At 41.1% G+C, this 18,588-nt stretch overlaps 1 protein-coding gene across 1 annotated transcript in view; it reads left to right on the forward strand.

Annotated features, from left to right (window-relative positions):
• NRXN3 (neurexin 3) overlaps positions 1-18,588 on the forward strand; it is a 1,496,747-nt gene that overhangs the window by 709,913 nt on the left and 768,246 nt on the right. The window contains exons 12-14 of the mRNA XM_053673404.1: positions 1,791-2,172; positions 2,951-3,141; positions 4,174-4,347. Of these exons, the coding sequence (XP_053529379.1) occupies positions 1,791-2,172; positions 2,951-3,141; positions 4,174-4,347 (747 nt within the window). The remainder of the gene's footprint in view (positions 1-1,790; positions 2,173-2,950; positions 3,142-4,173; positions 4,348-18,588) is intronic.

An 18,588-nucleotide genomic window follows, 5' to 3' on the forward strand; every position in this document is an offset into this window, starting at 1 on the left:
CAGCACAATGTTTAATTCTAGTCCAGAGGTGGGTGGCTGGATCCCGATCTTCACATGACATCACCCTGGAGAAACTGTGTTTCTGCATGCCGTGGTTGTTTTCTGGAACTCCTGTCTTCTCGGGCGAGCCCCATCCCTGTGGTTACCACATGGCCTCTTGAGGCTTTCTCCTTGCCCCTTCAGCAAGCCTTCTTTGCAAAGACACCTCCTTCATAAGTGTTCCAGCAAAACCCTGCCGCTGACCACCACTGGGCCAGCTGGGGCTATTGCCAGTGCAGTGGTTCTGAGGGTGGTTTTGAGATCAGCCACAAAAGCATCAACTCAGAAGTTGGTAGAAATGCAAATTCTCAGGCCTCCCCCAGACTTTTGAAGCAGAAACTCTAGAGAGAGGGTGCCAATGAACTGTGTTTTAACAATCCCTCCAGGTGATTCAGATGCAAGCTAGCGTTTAAAGACTGCTTTTTAGTCCTTAGGTTTTACTCTAAGGCTGAGGAGGAAAATAATTTGAGTGGTTCAGTCTAAGTGGTTTGGTTACTTCAGGAGCTAGAATGGGGTCGGCTTCATCAAGCCCATGATGGTTTAAGCGTGAAGTGGGGAGGGTAGCTTCCCAAAAGGAAATCAAGTGTTATTAGTGTCAGAAAAAGCAACAGTTGCTGGGAAAATAAAATCAACTTTCTCCAAAAGTACAGTCATGCCTTTTTAACAACAGGGATCCAGTCTAAGGATGTGTTCTTAAGCAGTCTTGTTGTGAGAGCAGTCTTGTTGTGAGAACATTGAGGAGCATGCTGAGGGAGGCCCGGATGGTGTAGTTAACTACACACGCATGTTGTCTGGTGTAGCCCATTGCTGCTGGGCTCCATGCCTGTGCATCACGCTCCCACACAAGACAACATGGGATTAAATCCAGCACAAGAGAAAATGATGCTGTCAAGACATGCAGTAAACCCAAGTGGTCTGAGGCTGCTGCCAGTGTATCTCGGCATGCTTTTTTTTGTGAGCGGGAAGAGTACGTGCCAGAATAATGATAACATTCTAGTATGGTAAATACGCAAACTGGTAACATAGTCGTTTATTATCATTATCAAGTGTCCAATATTAGGTCCTGTGTGGAATGGTATGAGCTATGCTTTAATGTGACTGGCAGTGCAGTAGGTCTGTTTACGACAGCACCCCCGCAATCATGCGAGCAATGCATCGTACTGTGACGTCACTACAGCTACAGTATCACTAGGCGTTAGGAATTTTAGCGCCATTGTGATATTATGGGACCATTGTTGTGTATGCGGTCTGTTGTTGACCAAAAGCATCGTTGTGTGGTGCATGACTCTGCTAGATACTGAATCATTAGGTGGCGAATTATTACACTAAGAAACATTTGGTAGTCAGTACCTAAGGCTTGTTTGTTGTGCGTTTACAAGGGTTAGGGAGAAAAGGCTTCTCTTCTTATAGTGTATACCAGTACCTGGTTATTTTTCTGAATGGAGAAAACACAGTTTAATCCGGTAACTCGAGTTACCCATGTTCTCATACTTTCTCCTTCATGGTGGGACAGCTGAGCAGCTGGATGAGAACATGGGGTGCAGGCTATGAGACTTGGACTGGGCCAGAAACCAGCTCCCCTACTGAGGCCATGTCAAATACGTACAATATTGAATATTTTGTTTTCTGGAACTGGCTCAAGAAAACAGAATATTTTGTGTGTGTGGGGGAAATCAGATATAAAAGATATAATAAAATGCTGTGGCAAAACATAACTTTTCTTCTTGCCACCTCCTTTATTATTTTCACAGGGACGATGCTGGGAGATCACACCCGCTTGGAATTCCACAATATTGAAACTGGTATCATGACCGAGAAACGCTACATCTCCGTTGTGCCCTCTAGTTTCATCGGCCACTTGCAGAGCCTCATGTTTAATGGCCTGCTCTACATCGACTTGTGCAAAAATGGTGACATTGACTACTGTGAACTGAAGGCACGTTTTGGACTGAGGAATATCATCGCTGACCCTGTCACCTTCAAGACCAAGAGCAGCTACCTGAGCCTGGCCACCCTGCAGGCCTACACCTCCATGCACCTCTTCTTCCAGTTCAAGACCACCTCAGCTGATGGTTTTATTCTCTTCAATAGTGGTGATGGCAATGACTTCATTGCAGTTGAGCTAGTCAAAGGGTGAGTGGAAGGGGACATGTAGTTTATAGCCAATAGCGCAGCTCAAGCCTTGAACGAAATATGGACATGAAGTGTCCATTTTGCTCTTGAGCCTCTTTTTGTGATATGTGCTCTCGTCCTCATTGATTAAAAATATTTATGTAATGATTAGGGCTGGAAGGAAGGGACTAAGTTTATTTAAAGCCTGTTAATCCAATACTGTCAGATGTTTTGCTATGAAATGTAGCCTTTAAACCCATGGGGGAAAAACCTTATTTTTGCAGAAGAGGAGTATGGGACATGGCATCTGTCCCTGGGTCAGCAGTACTATCTGTAACCACTTAAATTTATAGGAAGAAATGAAGTATAGATATTTTTAGTACTATCATGAGTCTGTAAATGCAAATTTGAAAAATCTATTCTACAAGACATTTCACTACCATGTGCTGGAATATTGTAAAAAAAAAAGCAAAAGCCAGAACAAAACCTGAAAGACAGACCCATGACTGACTGTGATAGCAAGTGTTACCCCTTGTTGTTGAGGAGTGTACCACCTTCACCTTCCTGGCTCTGATTTTTGCTAGGTAGTGTTAAAGGAGTAGACTCTGTGAGTATGAAATTAAAGTGAAATCTGACAGAAGAAGATCTGATTCTTCTTGTATCCCAACTCAAACTATTAATCCTGGGTGATTCCAGTTGAGCATGGTGGATTGGAAGACCCAGATGTCATTATCCACACATTGCTGTTGAATGGCTTCAGGGAATCTAGGGTCATTGGATGGTTGTTTTTCCCTCCTAGGTATATCCACTATGTGTTTGACCTTGGAAATGGCCCCAACGTGATCAAAGGCAACAGTGACCGCCCCCTGAATGACAACCAGTGGCACAATGTCGTTATCACCCGGGACAACAGTAACACTCACAGCCTAAAAGTGGACACTAAGGTGGTCACTCAGGTTATCAATGGTGCCAAAAATCTGGATTTGAAAGGTAAATGTTGCGAAGAAGTTTATCTTTGCTAGAGCATATCTTACAATTGAGAGACTGTTTCCAGAGGCAAACTATAGGCTTTGAGCACTCTTTGTTTTTGATGTATCACGCATATTCTACTTTAACAACATTGAATTATACCGTAATGCAATGAAGGTATTCTGTTTTTACTTGACCACTCCTCAAGGAGTGGTTCATTTTCTCTGTGTACCTTGGGACTGGGGGATGAGATGGTAAATGTAAAAATGAGGCCTTGGCCAGGTGGCTCAATTAGTTGGAGCATCATCTTGTACACCAAAAGGTTGCAGGTTCAAATCCCCATCAAGGCACATGCCTAAGATGCATTTCAAATCTCCAGTCGGGGCTTGTACAGAAAGCAACTGATTGATGTTTCTCTCTTACATAAACATTGATCTCTCTCTCCCTTCCTCTCTCCAAAATCACTAATAAAAAGTATCTTTGGGTGAGGATACAAATATTGTCAAAATGAGGAGAGACCCTCACACAGAGGAAGGAATATAGATTTTAGAGTCTTCATTAAATTATTTACTGTCTGGGTGATTTTGGTAAACAGTTTTTTGTCTCGTATACCTTCTGTACACTTTTTTTTCAAGATAAGGATAGTAATTGTTACTGAGTTTATGGGCTTTTAGGAAGTTTGATAGATTAATGTCTGTAAGACCTTCAGCATGGTATTGGTATCAGGCACATAAAATGCACTCAATAAATGGTTTTGTTGAAAATGTTGTTAATTTTTACCATAAAATGGTAACCATACCTACCTGATAGACTCCATATGGTGATTAAAATTTATGAGATGATGTTTATAAAATTTCTTATGTGTGTATATAAGAAATGTTAGTTTTCTTCTTTGTACAGTGTAGAAACTCTGGCAGTTATTTTGTTTATGTTGCTTATTTTCCCCAGCTCTGTTACCATTATCTGAATAAATGGTCTCAAGTACATTGGCTTTAGTTGATGAGGTTTCCGGTCCTTTACTCATTTGCTTTTACTACCTACTTTCCTCTCCAGGTGACCTCTACATGGCAGGTCTGGCCCAAGGCATGTACAGCAACCTCCCAAAGCTCGTGGCCTCCCGGGATGGCTTCCAGGGCTGCCTGGCATCCGTGGACTTGAACGGGCGCCTGCCAGACCTCATCAATGATGCCCTCCACCGGAGCGGACAGATCGAGCGCGGCTGTGAAGGTATAGCCTTCTTTTTTGTTACGCTGCAGCCTTGTTGCAAGCACCCAGCCTCTCTGCTGCCTCTGCCAGTGCCCCCTTCCTCAGTTTACCAATCCTTTCTGATCCCACTCACCATCCAACATTGCACCACCATCAGCGTCCTCCTGTCATTGCTGACTGAGTATGTGAAGACATGTGCCACAGGCTCCAGGAATGCATGTTGGCAGATGTCTCCCCAGTCACATACTTGCTGATTGAGGACCTGTCTCGGCACTGACATCGGGCTTCTCCTGACTTGTGTCTTTGCTTCCAGCGTGGCTGAAAGGGGAACTTTTATTTATGTTGTAACACAGGGGGAGGTATGAACCAGGTACTTTTATGTATGTCACCATTAACAAAGTGTTTCTTATGTTGCTAATGGTGACTTATTATTTAATGCAAACACAGCAGGAGGTCGTAAAATGATGTCAGAATGCCATGAGGATGGAAGGAAACTAACATTTACTGAGTACTCAGTAGATGTCAGGCTCGGCAAAGCAGAGCTTGGTGTCCTGTGGTCGGCTTTGGTATTAAAAAGCCTTGGATTTAGGTCCAGATAGTAGCTCTGGTTAGCTGTGTAACAATTAACGAGTCACATAACTTCTCTGAGCTACATGATTCTCACCTGTAAAATGGGGCAACAAAACTTACCTTAACAGGTACTATCCATAGATCAGACATATATATTAAATGTCTGGTACGTACATAGTAAGTACTCAGTAAATGGTAGGATTGTTATTTACAGATATTATTTCGTGTGAGACACGTTTCATGGTGAGACACTGCATGCTCACCAGTGCAGCACAACAAACCATGCTCAGCTTGTTTCTATAGGTGATCCACTGTCTGTCTCTTCAGATATTCACCTAATTTTACAGGTCTTCCTTGAGTACCACGGCTCTTTACTATATGTAAAAATTCTCCAGTTCTAACCAGCAGAGGGCAGCAGTAAACATTTCCAGCCTTTTCTAGTGGCTTTGGGTGGGGTGAAAAGGTGACGGACTCTTAACTGCACAGGCAAAGGGATGTCTGGCCTGGATCTGCGTGTCTGTCACCAGGACCTGGGTGTTCTTTTGTCTGGTTGAGCCTCATGGTCCTTTGTGCAATCTGTTGTGTCTCCTTGTGCCCCTCATTCATTTACTACAGCGATTTTCAACCTTTTGCATCTCATGGCACACATAACATATGACTAAAATTCTGTGGCATACCAAAAAATAATTTTTTTTGCCAATCTGACAAAAAAGATACAATTTTGATTCATTCACACCAGATGGCTATTGTTGTGTGGGGTTTTGTCATGTTTTAAATTTGACACTCTAAGGGAAAAGGGAATAACTTTAAAAGTTATTGTGGCACACAGGTTGAAAATTGCTGATTTAGTACATCAAACCTGTTCATTCATCTCCTGCATTCAGCTTCATTTATCACTGTGTTCTTAACCAGCTTTCATCCGGGTTTGCTCACCACCTTAAAGCATATTTTAATAAAAGCTTCCCATTAGCTTCCCAGGCCTATTTGTAGTATGGAACTGATTTCTCTTTTCCTATGAGGCATTAGTAATAAGGCTGATTGTTCACAGCGTCCCTTAGCCAGAAATACCCCTTAAACTCTGTGGGCCTGATATGGGGCGGGGTGTGTGTGTATGAGTGTCAGAAGTTGGGAATCACAAAGCACTTAAAACAGCCCGTTTGCTTTCTTCCCCTGGGAACGCGCAATTTCAATTAACTCAAGAATTTTTGCCTTATTGCCCTGCTTTTAGTCCTTTTGGGTGTTAGAAAACAATCCTGAAAAACGTGCAGTATTTGGGAATTTAAATGAGTATCTTAAATTACAAGATTATGGAATGACAGTAAATCCAATTATCCTGGAATAATTCATCATAGCAAGTTACATCATGTTATAAAAGCACCTATTAAAAAGCATAAGGCACTTTTCAAATCTGAAAGATTTTTATCATGCCATCAGTTCTTCAGATTAAAAACTTAACAGGGATCATCCATTTACCTCTACAGCAATGTGCCTGGGAGAAATCTAATGAGTTACATATGTCATTTTTTTTCTTATAACTGCATTTTAAAAAGGTAGAAATTAGCAGCTAATTTTAATTTTATTTTTACTTAACTTAGAGCAAAATGGTATTTCTTCAGCATGTTAAGACATTTTACTTTGTGTTCACACTGAGACTTGAAAGTCGAGTGTGTGTTTCACACTAGCAGCACACCTCAATCCAGACCACACACCTCTGAAGTGCTCAGTAGTCACATGGGTCTGTATGCACCGTGTTGGAAGCACAATTCTATAGACTATAAAAATCAGAGTGTAAGGACACAGAGCTGTAGTATTGGTGAAAAGGAAGTCTAAACTAACTTTTATAAAAGTGGATTAAAATATGTAGTATAAAGGGGGGGAATGAATCCTAGTTAAGAAAGTTTTAAGAAAAGCAGAAAGGGCATTAGAAAAGCAGAAATTGTCCATTACATTGGAGAAAATGCCCCTATCCTTACCTACACCTCTGTGTGCATTTCAGTGCTACTCATCACAGGCATTATGGTAGGTCCTGACCTTCCTCTGAGGATGGGTGACTGTTCAGAGCTGAATATGGCTCTGCCATCTGAATCTATGGCAAGTCCCATGGGCCTAATAACCCTGCACTCTATTGCCATGGAGATAATTGCGATCGCTACCCAGAGCGCATTATGACTGCCCCGCTGGGGGGGATGAAGTGGAGGATGAGTGCTGAGGGAAGAAGGTCCTTGTTTATTGTACACAGATGACTTGGATAATTAGCCTAAGTGGCCAGGAAAAATGGCCAAAAAGTGGGTTAAGGCGTAAATTGCTGTCATTGGGAATTTGCACCATTGTGAATAAGCCCTTCTAAGAGATCCCAGGAGCTCTTTAGAGTGTTGTGGAAGATGACAGGGAAGGAAATCAAGGACACAGAACCTTAGAGACGCTGCACAAAGTGTCATTGTCATTCTGGAGCTCTTTATAGAGTAGGAGGCCCTCGAGAAGGCCTTTGAGTGTTAGGCAGTATGGGGATCACAGGAAATATGACTCATTTCTTGATTTATCATTTCTGTGTATAGAATAGGAAACAGGTAGGGGTGATGAGTCATTGCTAAGAACTAAGACCTGGATCTCTTCGAGATGTTGCATATGTTTTATTATCACATATCTGGGGTACATAGGCCAAGATACATCATAGATTCTTGTCAATATCACTGATAATGACACTTTGAGATGCTTAATTAGCCAATGTATTACTTTTTCTACAATATCTAGCCCAAATAGTTCAAAGTTATTTTAAAAACATGTTAGCCCAATACTCATTGGCTCTCAATTGTTTATATTAAGAAAAAACCACAATATTTTAAACAAGGTTTTCACTTTATATGCTGAGTGTATAATTTAGATTGTGATTTCTGGACAACTCTTAGCCAAAATCTAACAGTGATTCACAACCTCTTAATCTGGGCTAAGACTTTTAGTCCAAATTAAAAAAATCAGAATTTTACAACAATGCCCGATTCAATACTCAGCCGGTAAATGTCTTTCTGGTGGCCGGCTTTGCTACAGAGGCATTTATTGGCTGCAAACGCAATTCCACAATCGCAGATGGTAAACACGTGACAGCAACACCATTTCTCATTTTGGGTTTGGCACAAATAAAGAAAAAGACATCTCTTTGGTGTCTTTTTTGCCCACAGCCATTTGGAGTTAGCTATATTTTTACAAATTAAACAAATCGAGCTGTTTGGTATCACCTCGACCAAATGCTCTTGAAACAAATGCCTGATTGTGGTGCTACATCCCTTGGTGGCATCTTTAGGAGGCTACATGGACTGCTCCCAAGTGACTCTTCCATGCTTAACTCCTACATGTGCAGGATTATTTTTGTGGCCTCTGGTTGTGCACATGTGTCTTTCAGTCTAACCATGCACCACCCTTATTCCTTGATGTTTATCCTGACCGATGGAAAATCATTTTTCTGGACCATATGCCTGGGGGTTGGCTGTGTGTATGGGGGAAGGCTCTTGTGACCACTGCTTGTGCTTTGTCCAGTCTAGTGTCCCCTGTCCCTGCTCTGCTCACGTGGCTCTGACAAAGCCTGCTCCGCCCTGGTCTGTGCATCCCCCGTCTGTGCTGTCTCTGGAGAACCTGTAGAGCATTTCAATTGTCTGTTTGAGTGATGTTGGTTATGCCGATTGTATTTTCATTTCTGTAATGTTGCCCTGGTTTACTCTACCTCTTACTAACCTCTGGTTATTGTTTCCACCTTTTCTGTTCTTTTGCTAACAAAGTTGCGTTGACCAAAGCTGACCTGCAAGGTAGAGAAGGTTCTTGTTCCCATTACTCCTTTGGACTGAAAGGTGCCCTGTGTAACCCTTGGTATCTTTTCTTTAGAGATCTTCAAGCTGTCACACCTCTTGGACAGCAGCGGTTGTGGGAGGGGGCTGAACTCTGTGTTCTTCAGAAAGAGTGGCAGAAAACCTAGATCCATGCATCAAAAATGACAACAAAGGCAAGACAGGAAAGTGATTCTGTTTGGGGGGAACCTTAAAGAGGTTTGACAGCATCCCATACGGTGACTACCCACAAACACATTAATCTACTTCTGGAAATGGTTGAATGCCTCTCCCAGTGGCTGCCACGGAGGGGTTGTTTCTTTTCAACTTATTCACTGTAGATAGAAGATAGCACTTGTAAAAAGGAAAAGGAAAAAAGGCCACTTGAGTTCTTAATTTATTATTTTTGGGGTCAGGGAGGTCATCTCTCAGAGCAGGACTTTTGAATGCTTGGGCAAGAGAATGTCATTTTCTCTGAACCTATTTTAAGAAAGTATTTTCAGGCACTTGGGTGACATTAATATCATTAAAGTGTTCTAGAGATTTATATTTCCTGTTGGGGATTTTGGTCAAGCACTTTAATTTCCTGTTTTGTAATCTAAAGAAAAATGCATCCTTGGGGAAGAACAGAATCTGTCAGTTTAATCCTGAATACCCTTTAAAATGCCTTCATGAGAGATCTCAGTGAATTGACGGCAGGAACTGCCTCTTCTACAATTCAAAGGGGCATCTTCCCAAGTCAGTAGTGGTTCGCTGGTCCTGTCACGTCAGGCTGCTTTGACTCAGAATAAGGAGCCAGGTGCAGGCATTTCAGGTATCTTTTGGCCGGCAGCTATGCAGAGGACTGGGCTTCAGTCTCTGCACAGTTTGCAGTCATCAAAAACTGTGAGATGTGATTAAGGCAAAGATAACTTTAAAAGTTACTTTTCGCCTGAAAGATCACTTACTTTGCAGTGACTGGTTATATGTCCTGCAGGTGGCCATACAAGTGTTCATTTCTTGGGTGCACATCAACTAATAAGGCCTTTCTCTAGCCATTTTATTAACTCTTTTTCCTTCATCCCCTTTTAGCAGATTTACATATATGCCAATATATAATAAAATTAATGAAAAGAGCCTACCGGATTAGTATTTTGAAGTCAAAGGTAGCTGTGGAATAGCTTTCATTTTCAAAGTATCTAGGGCCCTTTCAGTGATACTGAGGGCTGTTGTGTTAAGACATTCTGTTTCATTGTCAAAATAGGTCTACATGGCCAGGGGAGGGAGATGGGGGGCAGGATCCGATCTACACTAAGAGGCAGTCCAAAGTGGTTGTAGCTCCTCATGAGCAGATCTACTAGATAAATCTAAACAAGTGTATGTGCTTGTAGGTTACCATTTCTTCATGGTAAGCACTATATGGATTTTGAATCCTCAGAACCTAGCACAGGTCTTCTTACATAGAGACTCCATATATAAAAAATGATCTTCAGGTTTCCACTCAAAGGAAAATGATTTGTGGGAATTGTACAAAGAACTGGTTGATTTCTACACCCACTGTAAATTGTGCAGATGCAGATTTGGGGGCATAATAGTTTAGAATTTCTTCACTTTCCCATTTGTAGAAGCAGTCTGGTCATTTGCATGGTTTTTGTGTTATTCTCTTCCTCTCTCGCAAAGACTTGACAGTCTCTGTGTTTGTGGCAGGAACTATTTTTCTTTGTAATTATTTTGGGTCATCTTGCTCTTTCCCCATTTTATGGCAAAAGACCTTCCCAATGAAAATGAGTTTACTTTTTGTTTTCCTGACATTGGCATGTGGAACAATACTTAATGTCGGCTTCGTGAGCAGCAACCTGTGGGCACAGATAGTACCAATCACCACTGAGTGTAAGTGGGGTAAAAAACACATGGTGGAGGAATGAGATAGTCTGAGATGTGGAGGCAACTGGTATTCAGAAAGAAATACCATGAAGAGATCTAAAAAGTGAAATCATGAGTCTAGACAGGTCAACAGCTTGCTTCTTCTTGCCACTGTGTTTTTAGGGTGATGTATTTTTCTTTTTTTTAGTTTTTATTAATTTATTTTAATGTTTTTTGTGATTGTGTTGTTGAATTTAATAGGAACTCAGCTACTCCCATGTAACAGGCACTCAGCTACATACTGGAGTTACAGCTGGAATACCGTCTCTGACTTTAAATAAATCAGAAGGCGATCAGCCAGTTAATCGCAGTGTGGAGTGCAAACTGCTCTGCCCGAACGGATCTGGAGCACACCGTGAGAGCATGGAGGAGGACTGTCAGGCTGTGTGAGGCAACAGCAGTTATGGGGGTGCTCCGAGATTTTCTCAGGAGGAGCTGAAATTGAGCCCGAAGGACAACATGTGTTAGGTGGATGGGAGAGGGGAGCACATTCCAGAGCTTGGCCAGTTTAGGGACCTACGAGAAGCTCAATTTGGCAAAAATAATGCGCCTGTAGGGATGTGGTCAAAGATGAGGGGTAGGAGGGAGACAGGTGAAGACAGACTTTCCATGTGAGGAATTTGACTTCACCACTAGGCGCTATAAGGTGACTTGGGTTCAATTTTCACTTTATCAAGATGACTGGCAGCAGGTGGCAGAGTGGATGAGGACAGGAACCAGAAGCAGAGAGCAGAGTTAGGAGGGAAGTAGCCTATTTCAAGACAGAGGGAAGAAGCATGAGCCTAATACCTACTACTTTAACTGGCTAGAAAGGTACCTGTGTTTCCCTCCCAGATCAAACCTCTGAGGAGTGAGGAAGAAAATGAGCTTTTTCTCCTGTTCATTTTTCTGCCACCCCACAGTGTTACTTTGTCCCATAGGTGATGCATTCACACATTTTTACAAAAGGTGTCAAGGAAGCACTGCACCGACCAGGTCGGATTTTGCATCCCTTCAGGCTAAGAGAAGGGGTGGGATGGGAGGTGTTCCCCTGCTGGGAGATGCAGTCCTTTGAATCTCAGGGTTTCTTGAATAGAATGACAATATCTGTGGTCCTTTCAGGCATAGCTTTCTAATTTCTATTTATTTGTAAGAGGGTATCCCTCTAGAAGAAAAGATTTCCTAAAAGCCTGTCTGTGTGAGAAAGGAGCTGCACAACTATAAAAAAAAAGTATTATTTGACCCTTTGGGAGGGAGGCAGATGACTCATAAACAATGAGAAATAAAAGAAAAGCTATTTTTATAGGGTTAGGTGATTAATCAGAGTATCTTCTCTTTACTTTCTGTTCTAATTCCCCTAGCAACTTTTATTTCTGGAGTTGAATGGCTTCTCTTCTAGTAATGTATGTTGTCCCTTTGCCCCAGTAGTTGCTAGGTGGTGGTGGGTATGGGTTGATTAGATTGGGTTCTAAGTGCTATGTATCTTAAGTCAATGAATGTATTGGATTCAAATGCCTTGAAAACCTGAAGATCCTTTCAAGTCATTTTAGATGAGTTGACATCAGCCAAACACATCTAGTATGTAAAGTGCATTTTAGTTCTCCAACTTTCTTTACTGTGAAGACTATAGTTCCCCACTTCATTTTTTTCAAAGCAAAGGGCTGTATCATATCCACCATTGTATTTTACATAATAAAATGTGGCATTTGACCCAATACAAATCAGTTCTTCAAATGCTTTGCATTAGGGGAAATAAGAAAGACTGAAATTAAATGAAATCCCCACAGTGGTTCCTGCCTCTTATTCGTCAACTCTGTGTATCAGGCTTCTCACAGGAGAACTGTGTAATTACGACTTACTACCTTAATGTGTCTTATTTCTAGACTACAGACTGACTACACACCAAACTGAAATGGGTGGAAACAACCTGATTTTCCTTCCCAACAGAATTGATAATACCCTTTATTGAGAGTCTTCTTAGCATAGGCACATGCTAAATAAAGACTTGATATATTGCTGTCCATTATGTCCACAGACTTGTTTGGTAAATATTGTCACCATTTCATGGATGACTTTGCAAGCTTTACGTATGTTATCTCATTTAATGCTCACACATCTAAGGTAGTAATAGTTTCCATCTCTTCTATTAGATGAGGAAACAGGTTCAGAGAAATTTGGGTAGCTAGCCCAAGATCACATTGCTACTAAGTGATAAAGCTAGATTTTGAAGGCTGTGACTTTTTCCTACTGTACCATATAATGTGAGTTTGGATTTGCCTATTTCCAAAGCAGAAACAGTACACAGATGACCAGAGAGAATCTGAGAGTGTCCTCCAACTTGATTTTATGGTAGATGGTTTTTACAGCAATACTGTTTCACTAAGTTCTATATAATATTTGCACAGTTATAGTAGAGCAAAGCATTTTTAATTACCTGTCTTTTTGTTGGGACTGGCCTTTGAAACCCATTTTCGCTCTCTGTTAAATGCACTCTCTAGTACTCCAACAGGCTGCTACATCAGGGCTGAGAAAGGAAGGAAACAGAAAATGAGACCTCAGTTAACATTTTTGAAGGAGCATTGACTTCTAAGGGCCTGCTTGTGATTTTTTTAAAAATGAAGGAATGATTTAATCACTTGACTGTTGTGACCCGGGCACCCTCTGAAAACAGGATGGTTTGAACAAGATGCCTTTCTGATGCCGGCTATTCTGTCACCTTCAGAATCACCCAACCAGGGGCAGCCACCGGCGTCTGCCTCTCCACTGTCATGGCGGTGTCCCTTGGGGAAATAGATTTACTCACAAAGTGTAATGGTATTTGGCCATTCGCTGGCCATCAAGAACAGAGCTGGCATGAACGGAGGAATTTTAAGAAATTTCGCAGGCTGGTTGACATCACTTAACATGAATTAGTTTGAAATTGGTTGTGGTGGGAGTATTTTTACACTCTGAAAACTGGGTTACAGAAATGTTACAGATCAGATTTTGTTATTCTTTTCTCCTGGAGTTCTAGTTGTTTAATATTGACCAGCACGGGACCAGTCCAAGGCCATGGGAGATAAAGACCTCATGAGGGCATCTTGGTTTTGACCAATTTCCACATCCATCTTGACTTATTCATATCTAAAGTATGATGAGAGAGCTGAAGGGAGAATCAGGGTCTTATTGAAATTGCCCTGAGATCAGGTTTTTTCCAGGCATTGTAACTCATCACCCAACTAAGGGACGTTTCTGACCCCTCATTTGAAAAGGGCGCGCTTGACAAAGAGCACTTCCAGTGCCTGTTGAGTACCAGCCAGGCATCAATCCTTGCCTTCAGGACAAAAAAGGAAGATTTGGGGAATGCAGCTGCCCTTAGCTCTTTCTGCCAATGAAATTTTACAACAACATTTAGGACCCTGTTCTTTGGCTTTGCTTAATCTTCTTTAAAATGGGAAATAGAGCATCCGCTTCTCAGTTGTCTCTCTATGAAGAAAGACACTTGACGCATTTAGGGATCATAGTTTTCTTATTTTAAAATTAAATGGAAGTGAATTGGATTTTTTCCAATTTAAAAGGGGTGAATCTTATGTTGTCTCTAAATTGCTGGCTTCAGAAAAGCCAAGAAGATCAAAACTGTCAATGTAGAAATACTTCTGAAAGCTATAGAAGTAGTTTTGCTGAAAGGACCAAGATGTGTAGCTAAATAATTAGGCTGTTTTCCAATGTCACAAATACCCTCCCTGAAGCCTCGGCACTTTGATTATTAATTATACTCTAGCAGTGGAAGTTATAGACTGCTCAGAGCTGGTAAGGGCCTTTCACAGATACACTTCCACATGCACATACACACAAATGCATACATCTAGATGGAGTCATCTTCCCTTTTCTATTCTTTCTTTTCCTTCCTTCCCACCCAAATGCAGCTTACTCCTTCTCTCTCCATGAAACAGTGTCAATTTTAGAAGGTATAAGTGGAGATGTTTATACACTTACCAAGAGTGGAAGGTGGAAGATGAGATTGTTGAAGACACTCTAGAGCATCTCTCATACGTCTCTTCCCTGGGGCAGCTATGCTTTGTTAGGGGTGGGAAAACATTTTGATTGGCACAAAGTCCTATGATAATACTTCTCATCCAGGTTTCACTCATAGATTCTAAGCCCTTTGACAAACAACTCATGCTTTGAGATTCAAGACAATGAATGTTGTTAACCCAGCCCCACCTGGTGCCTACAGCTGGTCTGGCTGCCTTCAGGATGAATGGACATTGGGAATCAGACCAGATGTATCACTCCCAGGCTTCCCACTCATCAAGCTTACTTCCCCAATATGGCCAGGACCAGCTGGTGCTGGTTTTGCAATATTTATCCATTTTAAATTGGGGTGTTTCAGGCATAGCTTGGTTAAGTCCTACTTGGCACTAAGAGAAGGCAAGTGCTCTCTGATCCAAATGTCCTGTGCCTCAGGCAGCACGTCTGTCTTAAGGAATTTACAAGTAATAAAAAATACTCTGTCAGCTTCTGATTTTCCTGACCATGAAGAGGAGTTGACTGAATCCATTTGCATGTGGATTTCAGCAGTGACAGGAATGTCTGGGACAGTTCTTAAAGGCAGAAACAATCCCACATTCAAGCAGAATGATGAGGATGAGGAATTTGTGGCAGCGAGCAAAGTTATTATCAGAAAAAAAAATTAAGAAAAAAGAAACAATGTGATCCTTCCCAGGGAACTAAAAAGAGAACTGGGAGGTAGAGACCAAAGGACTAACAACAGTGACAACGTATTTTGTTTTTCATGCATACTTTTGTCACTTTATCACTTTTTCTACTATACAAAAAAAAGTCACCATTTTTTCCTCAAAAGGTTGCATGATTACTTTAGTGATGGTTGTTTACATATCAAATACAAAGGTAGTGTACCCTGTTCCTACTTAGGGGTTCCCTAAAGTCTTGGGGAGCCTTAATAATAATAATAATAATAATGAAATGTTTACGTTATCTTATAATATTTGGAATTTTAGGTTGATTTGGAATAATATTTTAGATAAAATTATTATTATTAAATCAGAAATGTCTGTCATATTTATAAACATGCATACAGATTGTGTTCATATACTTGGATGAAAGAGACCTTCCTCTTAATTTTTAACTGAATTTTGTATTGAAATCTTTCTCATCTGAAGATGCTTTGTTACATTAGAATGTCATCCTTCTCTGTCTGTAGGTTAGAAATACCTTTTTAAGTTGATGTTGTTCATCAGCGTCAGTACACACACACACCCTCTGCATCACCCGCATCCACAGGTGTTGGGTGGACCTGCTGTGGAGTTAGTAAGCTTGTGTTTGAGACCTCAGTCTGCTACAAGGGTGTGGGACCTTGTAAATAATCACCTAACTTTTCTCTGACTCAGTTTACTTTTCTAAAATCCTTGCCTTCCGACTTAGTCAGCAGTCAAAAAATTATTGTATTTTTGAATTTTGTATATCTTCACAAGAAAGGTATTTTTTGTTTTTCTGATTCTTTAGTAGTTTTAACTATAGCTACTTCAACATATATTTATGAGATTATTTGAATGACTATCTGAAATGCACTTAGTAGAGTGTCTGGCACATCTATGGATATGCCTTGTTTCGTTATGGTTTTGTGCTCTTCTTATTTCTACAGATTATCTTGTATCAGTGGAGGTGCAGTTAGAATGAAACTTCTTTTCCAGTTTGTTTCTCTGATTTCTTCCCTTTCTTTTCTTCCCTTCCTCCCTCCCTTGTCTCTCAGACATTCCTATCTATGAGAAATAGATGCAATGAGATGAAACACAGTCTGTTCGGGAAAGGATGTACTTAAATAGTTTGAAGTAAGAATAGGAACTTATATTATCATCTTGAAAATGTTTTAGAGTTTATCCCAACCTTTCTTCTATTCAACATAGTTACCGCATACTGTCTATGGGCATTGGGGACATAAAAGGGTCCTTGTCACAGCATCTGATGAGATTGAATGAGTCTAATACTTATATCAGGGATGAAATGTGATCAGTTAAATCCCCCCTAAAGGAAAAGCTTTGTTCCAAACAGGAATTTGCTTATACGAGCTATTGTTGGTAAATGCTATGGGTGAATTGTTGTTAGGAAAACCACTTGGCCTTATGTCATGAAAGAATGACTTTATTTCTTTAATCTTTGGTTCTTTTTTGTATTCCACAAAATTTTCTGAACCCTTACTTTATACCAAATATTTTACCAGTATTTAGAGACATGAAGGTAAGCAAAAAAAAAAAAAAAAAAAAAGAGTTTACTCTCAAAGGGTTTATATTCCATAGGCTGAGACAGACAATAAAGGATTTAATAAATAACTTATCTACAAACCATGTCATTGCAAGTTAAATAAACACAGAAATATGATGGGGAGTAAATGAAATGCTGGTGGGGACTTTTTAAAATAAGACAGTCTGAACAATGCCCATTTGGAGCTGAAACTTAAAGAATGAGAATGAACCAGTCATTTGAAAATCTGCAAAAGTACCTTCCAGGAAGTAGGCTGAACAAGAGGAAAAGATGTTGAATGTAGGGATGGGCTTGGAGTGTGAGAGCAGAGGTCCTGCACTGTGCCCACCCTGCGGGCAAGTCACAGGTAATTCCAGTTGGTAGATGATGCAGGTGCTACTGGTTTGGAGCCCACACTGTGAACACTGCTGTGCTAGAGAGGAATTAGAAGGAGGAAGGGGTGGCTTGAACACTGTGAGCCAGGGGCCAGGAGAAGGAAATGGGGCTGGAGAAGGAAGCAAAAGCCCTAAGATCTCAGCCTGGAAAGAAGGTACAAGTGTAGTCTTAGATTAATCAGAAGTCATCGCAGATTCTCAAGGAGACTGTTCTTGTTCTTAGATGATTACAGTGTAGTTCGTGTTCAGGGATTATCTGATTCTTCATGGTGCTCTTTTCTAATGCATGTGAAACAAATTCCATGGGATTTGGAAATAACCTACAGTTCCCTCTGTATTTGCTTCCTGAGCAACCTTTGACAAATGGAACAGATTGCTCACTTTGCAGAGCACAGACGTTCTCCCACGCTCAGGTTTTAGAAGTACGAGACGTAGGCAAATCAGGTGGCTGCAATTCAGATCAGCTCAACATTTACAGAAACACTTTCTCTGCATCTGGCACAGTGCACTTAGTGTAGCAAGGACATGATGAAAGCATACGTGATTTCTAACAGCAAGCAGCATTTAGTCTTTTGGGGCTAAATAGCAAAAAGCCCACATGAGACAATCAGAGGATTATATAAGCAGAGGACAGTGCACTGTGTAATAGCGTGTTAAATGGAATATTATCATATGCAAAAGTTAATGAGACAGATTATAAGTGCTGTGGCCACTAAGAAGGGGGAGAATTGTTTGAAGTTACTGGGAATGTTTCATGTGGGGGAGGCATTTGGAAATGGTTAAAATTTGGCTAGAGGGGAGGGAAATGCATGGAAAAGCCTTTGCTCTCAGTTTCAATCAATATGCAAAGAATTCTGTTTTCCCCAAGTTTTTGCTGTTCTGCCTTTCAAGGAGAAAGCCTTCTATGTGTGTCTGATTCTGAGTTCAATTGAATTACCAGCCCATTGTCTGGTGAGAGCTGTTTGGTCAGGGAGCCTGCGGACTCCGGAGAAGCTTTTATCCTTTGAAAGAAGCTGTCCTGATTTGCTATTGTTAATGAAACATGCACTACACAATGCTTAAGTTTAAGACCCACTGAGAACATAACCATGTACCTCCTTTCATCTCCACATGGGGGAACCACATGGCATGCCCGACCTGCGGAAGCGCAGCAGCAGGCTGCTCCCCAGCGTTAGTAATTGTCTGGAACTCCCTTATGGCACATCCTAAGAGCTTTGTGCTAGGACTGATGCACCAGACCACTTTCACCCTCCGTGAATAGACACAAGATGTCTTGCACCCAGAAGACAAACTCTTTGTAGTCATGCGTCTTTCAAACATGCGTCCTCAGAACCTGCATATTTATGTCTCAATATCCTGTG

This window comes from Artibeus jamaicensis, unplaced genomic scaffold, assembly GCF_021234435.1.
Source record: "Artibeus jamaicensis isolate MK-2021 breed Jamaican fruit bat unplaced genomic scaffold, CSHL_Jam_final contig_851, whole genome shotgun sequence".
Lineage (NCBI taxonomy): Eukaryota > Metazoa > Chordata > Mammalia > Chiroptera > Phyllostomidae > Artibeus > Artibeus jamaicensis.